Below are 12,721 nucleotides of genomic sequence, written 5' to 3' on the forward strand. Positions count from 1 at the left end.
CCCTCCTTCTTCAGCCAAGGGGTGAGAAAAAGCCTAGATGGGTAGACAGATGGTAGGATAGTTAATGGGTATAAATGCTGAATTTGCATTTGAACTCAACCACCGCAATTTATTTTGAATATAGTTACTCTTCATATTTTGTGCTAATAAATGCTCAACAGAACACGATCTTTCATTTTGCATGGATTTAGGCCCACAGGACCATGGCTGGTGTGCAGGATACACGTGCCAGAGAAGGCTGTCCCTGTTTTACAGCATTGTGGCTCTGAACAAGTCTTATGAGGTTTACTTCACTGGTACCAGTCCTCAGAATCTTCGGCTGATGTTGCTTAATGTTGACCACAATAGGGTAAGGCAAGATAAAATGTCTTAAGAGTTACTGTAGTTGGTTTATTTGCATATGTTTCTATCTACTAAGGATTGTATCTTGTTCTCCATTCTAACATTTTCAGCCCTACTCATTTTTGAAGGACTCAGTAAAATATTAATAAAAATACTCCTGGCCTAGACAGTTTTCTCAACTGAAAGGTACATACAGGTACCAAACATCCTTCCTCCCAAAATGCACTTCATTTTGAGGCTCCATATATGAGGCATGACAATGATGCCTACGGTTTATGGGATTAAGAATATGTATTTATTCTTCCATGGAGCTCTAATGTATATATGTCAGAAATACACCTTTGGAATTTAGTTCAGAGATTGCAGCATATTATTTTAAATATTTTTGACAACATCAAGTCTTTGCTATAAACTGAGTTTACTTGGGATCATTAAATTTATATACTATGCCAAATCCTGTAATTGAGGTTTTCTTTTCTATATGTATGGGACTTCAAAGTCCCAGAGTGTTAGGAATATGAAGACAGAAACTTGAAAAGTTAATCCAGGAGGAGGCAATTCAAGTTGTGCAAAATAAAGTCTTGACCGCTCTCTTTCTCTTGGATTCTGCATCCAATCCGTCTGTGAATTCTATTGAGCTTCCCTTCAAAATATCTGGAATCTGATCACTTCTCACCTGTTCCACTGCTCCCATCCCATGGAATACACACTGTCTCTTCCGCAAATCAAGGCAGTTGCCCCCCACCACCTCCTTCTTCTATTTTGGCCTTTCTACAGTTTTTTTCACCCCAATAGCCAGATACCTGCAACACATTAATTCTCTCCTCTGGTCAATCGCCAGAGCAGGTCTCTCCTCTGCCCCAAGGCCTGCAGGTTTTCCCTACTGGTATTTGTACTAAGGTCAGAGTTGGTGGTGCAGGCCTATAATTCCAGCACTCTGGACAGGCTGGGGCAGAAGGATCACAAGTTTGAACCCACTCTGGGAAATTTAGCAACTTAAAGCCTGTCTCTAACTAAAAAAGTAAAAATAATAAAGGGCTGGGGAGGTGACTCAGACCTGAGATTCTCTGCTTCTTCTATTTCTCCAGCCTTACTGGGCTTCTTGTTGTTCCTCAGTACACCAGACATGTCACTACCTTGTTTCAGGTGTTGCACCTGCCTGGAACATTCTAACCTAGGCAGCTAAATACCCCATCTCCTCAATAGGCCGACCCTGGTCATCCTCACCATTTGGCTCTTCCAGTGCCTTATATTCTGATTTGCTTTTTTGCATAGCACTTATCACATTCTAACATGCTTCAGACTTTACTGTTTATTACTTATTGTCTCTCACTTCACTCTAGGATGTAAGCCAAAAAACCACAGTGGCTTTTGCCAGCATTTACAATAGTACCAGGTGAGATAGGAGCTTGAGTTTGATTTTTAGAAAATTGAAGACTATTTTAATTTAAAAATTACATGTGGTGACTACAAAGTAATATGGCTATTAGTATTCTGAGCCTTGGAAGACAATATCAAAATAAGATTCAGACTGATATAGTTCATTAGGCTACTTGTTAATCCTTCTATACCCTCGCAAAAAAGTCTGCTTACTTTATGGTCATGTCTGGTAGCCTGATGTGTCGGGAATATAAACATAAAAAATGAACAAAATTAAATCACAGAGTACAGTTATTTTGACTAATTTTTGTTAGTCTTATTACCAAGTTTTTCTCAGCTTTTAAGTTTTTCGTTTTTCGTTTTAGCCTAAGTACCTATTTTTCTGTGGCTACATGATACAGAGCACTGCTAAGTCCCTACCATTTGTCTGGAATTGAAAGCCTATATTGTATGTCAATGTCTTTTAAAAGAACCCTTTTCTTAATTTAGAGGTACCTCTTTAATAATTTATTTCTTATATTACACTCTTCTTTAGGGCACCATCAATTAAGGGTGAAGTTATAATGTCTGAATGAATGGCTGGATGTAAGCCCATTTTAAATTTTAGTTCAGTGTTTGTCCTAAATTCATGAAACTTAGTTTTAATATTTTTACAGATGTACACAGTTGAAGATGAACACAGTTGAAGGACTTTTTAAAATGCTAAATTCTAAACATTCTGTTTTATCAGTCTCTTAAAACACAAAAATGTTTTTTTTTATTTTAACAGGCTGTTCTAGTAGGAATTTTTTATTCCACACTTCAGCGACTGGATGTCTATGTGAACAATTCATTGGTGTGTCCCAAAAATACAATATGGAACGCTGAACAAAAACGTTGCAAACTTAATATGCATCTGTATGCAGGTACTTCCTCAGAAAAGTACAGTGCACATGGTACCTGTAATTTAGTTACTTATAAAGTTCTTTGAGATGTTTTGTTAATATTTTAAGTTCCTTAACCATTTATGAATACATGAAAAAATAAGGTTTTAGCCACCATCCACCAAACACTAGGACATATTCATTTATGACATTGTCCTGGGAGACTGCTTGTGTGGATCTGTGCTTGTTCACGATAGACATATTTTTCTCTCTAAGAAGTTTTGAACTCCACATACATTAAATTTAATTATTCTTGTGTCCAAAAGATATTTTGCCTAGAATTTCTACTTTATCTCTCCTTTACTTTTATTTCATGGTTGTCAGACCCTAAAATACTTGGTAGTTAGCAGAAGTATTGCCATTCAATATAAATTAAGCTGAATACTGTAAATATGATAAAATAAACTTGATTTAAATGAAATATATGGAAGAAGCCACTTAGCAATATCTACAAAATGAGGATTTATCTCTGCTCATTTAAGTCTTTTTGTTAAATGGGATTCTAATGATACTGGCATTGGGCATTCCATTCCATGTAAGCTACCTATCACTTGTAGACCTGCTCCATAACCGTGGCTAACCATTGCATCAATATATGTGGCAGATCATGATAAAAGCTAGTCTTGAGAACATGTATAGATGACCTATACTCTTCCCATTGATAAAGCAAGTCTTATTTTTACTGATTGTATGATTAGTCAGTGTTTCTAGAGACATTACTACATCTCAGGCACTGTTTTAAGGGCTTCGTTACTATGTCACAACACTCTTAGAAGGGAAGCACAGATGAATAAACTGAGGTACAAGTGGTGAAGTAATTTGTCAAGGTCTCTGTCTTAGTCTGCTCAGGCTGACTTAAACAACAGAATTGTGTTTCTCAGAGGCCTAGAGACAGAGAGCCTGAAATCTCAGCACCATCATGGTCAGGTTCTGATGAGGGCTCTCTCGTTGGCCAAAGCCACTTTCTTGCTGTGTTCTCAGATAACGGGGAAAGTCTGTTTCTTCAAGGGCACTAATTCCATCATGATGTCTTCACCCTCGCAATCTGTTCTAATCCTAGTTTCTCCTCAGAGGCCTCCATTTCTAAATATCATCATAGTGGGGATTGGGAGTTCAGCATATGAATTTGGAGGGGGCACAGTTCAGTCCACAGTGGTCTTTAAGCTATTACGGGCAGAGCAAGGACTTGAAAACAGCCTAGCTCTGGAACTCACGTACATAACCATTATGTTACATTGACTCTTTATTAAGCTAAGGGGGTGGACTTAGCACTTTTTACAAATGGCTGCACATATTTACAGCTTGGTTTGCATAAATTTTAAACTGTTAAAATAATGCATATGGTATTGAGTACTCTCATTCAAAATTAGAAAGGTAGAACCCAATTCAAAAGGCAGAATTTAATATAGAAAATTGTTAATCCCAGTGCTGAAGGGCTGAAACACAATACTATCACTGCCCATTCATAGATAAATGTGTATTGTTATTTTTTTGGGGGGGGATATTTTTTATTAATTTTATTGGTACATTTTAGGTATACAATATAATGACATTCATCATTGGAAATTTGTATCTTTACATAATATATCTTGGTTCTTATTTTTTTCCTCATTGGCCTGCCCTCCTCCTTCAACCCCTCCACCCCTCTGTTCTTTTAATGAAATAGCGCTGCATCCTCCCATGCCCCTGAGCTGGGAATTGGACTCAGGGCCTCAGCTATACTAACTAAATACGCTACATCTAAACCATGGGTCCCTAGCCACGTAACAATGCTTTTAAGTGACACTTTTGCTCTGGCACTTGGAATGCAAAATATTATCCCTGTATTATGAATCTCTCTATATTTCTGAGCTTACCTAAGTGTTCTACCACATATATGTCTGCTTCCTTCATTGCTATGATAACATGAGAAAGTTACTGAGAATGAACGGTGATGTACTTTAGTAGTAGGTGGGGAGCATTCTCAATTTGTAATACATAGCACATTTGTCAGATTCACATAATGTTTAAGACAAATTACCTCGAGTTTATATTAGTACATATTAAGGAAATCTACGGTAATCATGAAATGGCTTCTTTTTTTTTCCATTAAGTTTATTGGTACATTTTAGATATACAATACAGTTACATTCATCATTGGGATCTTGTGCCTTTACATGAGTATCTTGGTTCTTATTTTTTTCCCCATTCCCCTGCCCTCCCTTCACCCCCTCCTCCCTTCCCCATTTACCTTTGTACCTTTGTTTCCATGTTTTTCCTTTTCTCCTATTTTTTCTTTTCCCTTCTTTCCTTTCCCCTACGCCTCCCACTTCCCCTGCTCCTTTAGACCTTTTCTTCCTATTTCACAGTATCAATTATACATTTTGATTCTTATTTACAATTTTAGATGCACATTGAGGCGATACTCTTAAGTGGAATAAATAGGACAAACACGTGTAAATACCAAATAGTTTCTCTGGTATGAAATGGCTTCTTAATGCTGTTATCTGTTACATTCATAAGAAATTCCCTTTTCTTCCTAAAAATTCTAATTCCCTTTTCTTAGCAAACTTCACTGTGAAATGTGATAAGGAGCTACATGTGTTATTTCACTACTGCTATAAATTCACCCTTGGGCTCAATGTGCTGACGAATTTATCATCTCTTAAACACTGCTAGCATGCAGCCATAGATCATAACATCTATATACACATATACATTCAAATGATCTCAATTAACTTGACAAAACTCTATTTCCTCTATGGGAATTGAATTAACCATAGATTAGCCATAGATTTTTTTCAGGTTTAAGATTCCTCTGAGATGTTTTATTATATACTTCATTATTATTACATAACTTTGTCCTTGGTAAAAATATAAACACTGAATTATAACTGCATAAATTAGATTGCTATTAAAGCTAAATTTATATTTTTAAAATTACAAATGCATCAGCAGAGGCTTTAAAATTCTGAAGATGGAAATAGTGTTATAAATATAAATTCCTGGGTTTATAATAAGATTTGTTTTCACTTATACTGAGTCTATAGCTGATGTAAAAAAATAAATTTAATATATAATGATTATGAATAGTAAAGGATTGAGTTCAATTTTGCATGTCACTTCTAGAAGAGGTTTTGTAGTATGTATACTTTCTTGTGAAATAATAACATTGAACTTACCTTGAATTTTCTAAATTGAAACAAATATTAAATCTTGTATGATAATTGTGATAAATATATTTAACTATGCTGTTTTGGCATTTTTTTCTTCACAGAGCAATTTCTTCCTAAATTGAACTCCACTATTCTTGGTGAAAACTATTTTGATAGAACCTACCAGATGCTTTACCTTTTGGTTAAAGGAACTGCACCTGTTGAAATCCACACTGCTGCAGTCATATTTGTTTCTTTCCGATTACCTGCTGTAACAGAAGATGACTTTTACAGCTCACAAAATCTGGTTAGAAATCTCGCCTTGTTCCTAAACATACCAAGTGACAAAATCCGAGTCAGCAAAATAATACGAGGAAAGAGTATGAGGAGGAAAAGATCTACAGGACAAACAATTGAATTAGAGATTGGAGATCCTCCCATTCAGTTCTTAAGCAATGACACCCCAGGTATGAATAGTAGTCTTTAAGATACAGGAATGTAATTACGAAGTCCACAGCCATAAATAACTTCAATTACTTTTAGTACATTTTTACAGTACATAATGTTCACATTCATCTTTGGAGGTAGAGGCACATATTTAAAATTTCTTTTTATTTCCATTCCCCTCCCCTCTCTCACTCCTCCATCTGTCTGTGGAACCCCTTCCCATTTACAAGACATCTATCTCCCTGTTTCTTATTGTCTATCTTTTATTTTGCTTTTTAAAGGTGATTTGTCCTTCAGATTTCTCATATAAGAGAAGTTACGAGATATTTAAGCTTCTGTGTCTCATGTTCTGCTTCATTGCATTTAATATTATGGTCTCAAGGTATATTCATTTTCCTACAAATGTATCCTTCCTAATGGCAAAGTAGTACTCTATTGTGTACAAATACCAAATTTTCTTTATCCATTTATCTGTTGATGGATATATAAGCCACTTCCAATCTTCAGCTATTATGAGTTATGCTGCCATAAAAATGAGTGTACATTTATCACTGTGATATGATGTCTTTAGCTTTTTGGGGAAGGTACCTAGAAGGGGAATAGCTGGGCTGAATGAAATCTCTAGTTTTAGTTCAGGGTTTCCTAAACCAGGCCTCAGGGAATCTCACTAGCCCATAACCTGAAACTGTAAAGAAATTTAAGCCTCTTTTTTGTTGTTATAATGATTAATAAATTAAATAAAAGGATTTGACCTAATGTAGAAGATCTACCTGGGGAAGTAACTTTATAGCTGAGAGATTAGGGATGAAAGGGGTCTGACAGTGTTAAGACTGACAATGGTAAGAGGAAGTCTGTCCATGAATCTATCTTGTTTGGAAGAGACAGGAAGCACAGAATTTTGTTGCAACCAGATCCCTCTCTGGCTACAGTCATACTTGACTTTCCTTCTTCAGCCCTGCACTTCCTTGGACTTACAGGGTCAGCACTCTGACTCCGTATGCTTAGCCGGTGAATTTGGCCTGGTTGTCATAATGGGTCTGTGATACCCATACAGATTACTCATCAACTCTTAGAAATCCCTGGAGAACTCTTGTAGGTAGTCAGATCCACAACTTACACACTAGCCACTGCATACCCAAAGAATTATGGTTTATTTCCCATGTGTAACCTTAATTTTTTCACAGACAACCCCTGCTACCCCATATTCTTAAGGCAGTTTTAGATTTTAGACTTATCCAGATAGGAATACGATGGCCTGAGAACACAATCATAGGGACAAGGAAGGACAAGCTCATGGAATTTTCCAGGTGTCCTAGAATGGGATTAGTAAGGACTAAGAGACCTCTGGGCAGGCAGAGTCTTGGCCTCCGGAGTAAAAGGACTTCGGGTAAAATCTTTGATTTCCAGATGGCAGTCAGCAGCAGGTACTTTCCCATTTCAGAGTGGGGAGGAGGGAACCCGTGAGCAGTGCAGACCAGGCCAGACCTGCCACTGTGCCAAAAGTCGGTGGAGCCCAGCAGGCCTGGCAGTACACTGACATCACTCCCTTTGTAGCACTGTGATGAGGTTGCATGAACCCTCTTACCCGGCAGGCCTTTCTGGAGAAGACTAACCTAGAAGTCAGAGGAGAGCGAGAAATCCGAAAGACAGCACAGTTATCCAAAGAGGCTAAATCATGCAAAAGACACATTTTAAACTGACAGAGCCTAAAATTCCCTGACTGTGTTTCAAAGTATCACGCGAGACCTACTCGCTTAGGGCATCTACTACTTCCTGAGCAAACTAAGCTTCACAGTTTGGCCTTAACGGAAGAAACAAAAGAATCCAAGGCCTCAACATATGACTCTGCATATGGAAGATACAGGGCACCTAGGAACAAGGGCAAAGCCAGGCCTGCAGGACACCCAAACATTACACTGGTTACAGGTTTTTGAAAGACTCCTTTACTTACTGTCTGTGTGATGGAGCAGAAAGGGAGCGAGTGTAAGCTGCCTTAGTAACACCACCCGCCCCTGAGGACAGCGCTCACTAGGACTTTGACAGTAGGGCCGGAGAGAGTTAGACGTTGGTAATTGATTAGATGTGGCGGGGAGGAGTGGTGAAGTAGGGACGATCAAGCACAGGTCCACGGCTCTGGCAAAAGGAGTAAGGTGCGTGGAGGTGCCACTTCACAAATCAGTGAGAACTGTGGGAGCGGCAGGTTTAAGAGGAAACCCCATCGTGGCCTGCCATGCCAGAAAAAGAAAACAGAGAGTACACGTAGTGTTAAAATTAACCTTGAAAGTTTGTTGGATGTCCCAAGCAAGTAACAGCTTGTTAGCAATTTAATGATAGCTTTAGCAACGTATTCATACATATCTGGATAATGTAATAGGTGATAATTATTCTTCCATTTCAGAATTATCATCCTATTTCCAAATGATATGTGAGGATAGAAATGTACAGTGGTACTTCTAAAGAAAGAATGACGTGGGAAATATTGAGATATATCTTCTCAGCATGCTTTCATTCATTTTTTGTATTGCTTTTATCAACCTTTGTTTTTTTCTTTAATTCCAGTTTAAAACATTCTATGAATCATTTTCTTTGCTTCATTAATATGACTGTCATGTTTTTCTTGGGTGCCATTAAAAAGCTGTAGAATTCTATAATGTGATGGAACAATGCAAATAAAACTAAAATAAAATACTTACATGTTCTCACAATTTTAAATCCTTATAATCCAAATAGAATAATACTGCTCCCCCATAGGTTGGATGAAATTCTCTGAACTTCAGGAAATTTCTGGTTCTCTTGGACAAGCTGTAATTTTAGGAAAAATCAGTAGTATCCTTGGATTTAATATTTCTTCCATGTCTATTACCAATCCTATACCCAGCCCAAATGATTCTGGCTGGACTAAGGTAAGAACATGCAACTAAAATCATGCATTTTAGCTATTTAAAATATTCTTTATTTCTTATTTTAACTTTCTTTTTCTACTTTAACACAATAATTTAGAGATCAGGTCTTTCTCATTTATTTTTGAGTCTCTTATGGAATCATTAAAATGAAAACAATGTAGTTTAAAAAAAAACCTAGATTTTAAAAAGAAATGTCTCTTTAAAAACTTGATTTTGCATATGCTTTGCTTTGAATGTTTGTAATAATGCTTCATAAATGTGGTTTAGAAGAAATATTGTGCTGATACTAATTTGAATGTTGAACATATTTTTAAATGAACAACAAATGCATTACACTTAGCCTGGCTGAACTTCGCTGTGCAGTTTGTTGTGGGAAAGCCACTCCCTTACTCCTGTCCATGCCAGGTGACTGCCCAGCCTGTTGCAAGGTCTGCATATCCCGTTCACCATGTGGCCCTGGTGACCTCACTCTGCGTCATCACCCAGCCAGTGACAGCACAGCCAGGACAGCCTTTTCCTCAGCAGCCTTCAGTAAAGGCAGTGGACCCGGATGTAAGTCACAGCTCAGCGTTCTTCCTGGGCAAGGAATTGAACTATACATTCTGAAAAGGGAGCCAGCGTGACTCATCCCGAGGTGCTGGCAAGCCAGAAGACTGTGCCAGCCATTAGAAATTGGAGTAGTACTTTTGGGTATTCTCTTCCACTGTTTCAAAATGTTTCTTCATTTCTTCATCCCTCTTCATTTCAAATGAAGTTGGTGCTCTTCTCTCCATATTTGTGAACTCTTTGTGAGAGATAAGGAGCCTCTGTAGATTTGAGATTTGTCATGAGGCACTTAAAGAAATAAAAGGTTGGCGTAGCTTTTCAAAAGAGTAAGGGACAGGACCATGGTTATAATTCTCTGCTACTTTTTCTTTTTGCTGAAGGGTAATTGTGTATCTGTTGGGATTACTTCACTGACTTTGAAGGCCGTACTAAAGGACTCCAGTAATAACCAAATCAGTGGCCTTGGTGGAAATACAACAATTCCATTTAGCAGCTGTTGGGCCAACTACACAGACCTTACTCCTCTGAGAACAGGCGAGTGACCTGTCTATTTGGGTTTCGTTGTGGCATTTTATTACCTGCATATAACAGACTTTGATCATATCCATCTGCCTTACTCTCTTCTCCCTCTTCCCCGAGCCTCTTCCTCTTTCAAACAGTCTAAATGGACTCCTTCAGAATCTCACGTATGTACCTGTGAATAGAGACAATTACAATTTTCTCTTAATGAACAAAACATTTGATGGTACAGTGGTCAATAAAATTGTAGAAATCAGGATATTGTACTGTCCCTCATTTCAGAAAATATTTAATCTAGCTTATGAAAATATCTTTAATGTACAAAATGAAAGAGAAATTAAAATAATAAAGAAAATAAAGAGAATGAGAAAATAAAAATAGATGATCTGAGGTTATGCATAAAAATTATGATTTATATTTTCTTTTTTACCCATTTGTGTATTTTTCTAAATGTTCTCACTAAATATGTGTTACATTTCTAGTAGGAAAGATTAATATATATTTTTTCAAATTTAAGAAAGAAAAGAATATAGTAGGCTCATTCACTTTAATGCCCTAAGGGCCTGGGATTTAGCTCCATGGTTCTGCTTCCTGCCTCAAAAGCACAAGGTCCCAAGTTCGATCCCCGGTACCAGGAAAAAAAAAAAACCCTCAAGAACTTTAATGCCCTAAGCAGGAGTTGAGGTAGAAGTTGGCTGTAGAGCTCTGAAAGTGAATGCAAGGAAAAAAAACATAAGCATTGTCATGACTAATGGTGCCTATCGGATCCACAAACCAGTAGCTGTGCAAATTGTAACATGCACTGAGAACAAACATTTCCTGTGAGTTCTCGTAAAGTATATCCAATGAGTCTGTGCCAAGTGGTATATTTAATGTTGGAACAGTAACTACAACCATAAACTCCACAGTAATTATAATTATATTACCTCCATATGGGTTGATGCCATTATTTCTTTGGTACAAACCATTTTACTAGGGCCCATATGATATATCTAAATAACAGATTTTACTGGTGATGAGTTATAGAGTATCTAAAAGAATAATGAATAAGCTGTGTATATTTGAAACAGGCCTCCATCAGTCTGTCTGTTCAACTTGGGGCCCATTTAAGACCATTTGCAGCCTTAACCTCTGGAAAGGTTTTATGGTGGCACTTCCTACTTCTTATCACTGCTCTCTCCTGTCAAACACATATCATTATGTGTACATACCCATACATACACATACACGTATGCACAACACACACACAACAGGTTGATTAAAAATCACTATCAAGAGTAAAATAATTAAAAAATGTTCAACAGAGTCTGATTTTTTAAAAAATATATCAAAAGTTAAATTAATTCCAATAGATTGTCTCCCTTCATTTTTTGTTTCTTCATGCATTGATAGGGTCCTGCACCAGATATATTCAGTCTGCCCAGTGGGCAACCATATCTTAACCTGCTTACTAACAATCAAGAATTCTGCTTTGTAATCAAGAATTCCACTTTGTGCTCTTAGACAAGCCCCAAAGATGTTCTAACACCTGCTAGTTCTTTTAACAGCCACCTAATAATAGGCCTACAATGTCTTAAAGAAAATGAGGCATCTGATAGGAACACTGCCTGAAGAGAAGGTTGCTCACCTCCTTATAAAGGTGAACTTTGCAGCAAAGACCTGACCTTGTGACCAAGGTCCTCAAAATATCACTTCCCATAAGCAAGATCACTGGGGTGCAAAGCTTTCAACTCTCTCATAGATACCATCAGTCACTGTAAGAAATCCCCTTGCAGATGAGACTACAGCTTGATAGCACAGCAGCAGCAGAATCCTCTTCTACGTATAGCTCCATAAAGAGCAAAGCAGGGCTGCTTGGGTACAGGAGACATGGGTTGTGGTTTCTAACACAGAAAATAAGGATGTGAGAATTGGGTGATCGAGTAGGAGAAGAAGGAAGTTACGAGATTACATTTTTGACCAACTTAGATCAAGATGTTCTGCTAATGGGGCCTTTGAAACCTGCTTATCTTGCAACCTATATAATGTTTAGTGTTTGTTTTAGTTCCTAGTGCTATGTATAAAACCAGCTTAAAATCTGACGGCTTAAAACAACTACCACTCCGTTTGTTCACAATTGGATGGGTCAGGAATTTGGGCTCAGAAGGCTCATACCTGTTCCTTGATATCTGGGGCCTCTGCTGAGATGCCTACTGGCTGTCCCTGACTGAAACAGCTTGACTTGATTCATGGTGTTGAGGTCCTGATTCTGGAGTTTGGCTGCATTCTTCATTTGTATTCCATGTGGTTTTTCCATGAAGCTAATTTGGGCTTCCTCACAATATTGCAAGAGGGGAAGATAAGATCAATTAAAATCCTCAATTCTTTACTGATCAAAAGTGCTTAAAAAATAAAATGCAGCTGCCACACAAATTTATGTTTTCTTTTCAGAGTGAAATAAGGAAATATTTAAATACAGCATTTCCACTAATGTCAGTGGCTGAAAATGCATAGATCTTGGAAGTTGGAAGTTTTAGAATACATTGCC

The 12,721-nt window shown here is 37.5% G+C and overlaps 1 protein-coding gene across 4 annotated transcripts in view; it reads left to right on the plus strand.

The window, feature by feature from the left end:
• Positions 1-12,721, plus strand: part of Pkhd1l1 (PKHD1 like 1) — a 150,919-nt gene that overhangs the window by 135,663 nt on the left and 2,535 nt on the right. For 3 of the 4 annotated variants that reach the window (XM_087190687.1, XM_087190689.1, XM_087190690.1), the window contains 6 exons: positions 192-349; positions 2,492-2,657; positions 5,902-6,246; positions 8,978-9,129; positions 9,535-9,681; positions 10,056-10,209. In XM_087190687.1, coding sequence (XP_087046813.1) covers positions 192-349; positions 2,492-2,657; positions 5,902-6,246; positions 8,978-9,129; positions 9,535-9,681; positions 10,056-10,209 — 1,122 coding nt within the window. The remainder of the gene's footprint in view (positions 1-191; positions 350-2,491; positions 2,658-5,901; positions 6,247-8,977; positions 9,130-9,534; positions 9,682-10,055; positions 10,210-12,721) is intronic. The other variant, XM_087190688.1, reaches the window with a different exon arrangement.

Source organism: Heterocephalus glaber, unplaced genomic scaffold, assembly GCF_053883595.1.
Source record: "Heterocephalus glaber isolate CG9 unplaced genomic scaffold, H.glaber_assembly_v1.0 deba00001555, whole genome shotgun sequence".
NCBI lineage: Eukaryota > Metazoa > Chordata > Mammalia > Rodentia > Bathyergidae > Heterocephalus > Heterocephalus glaber.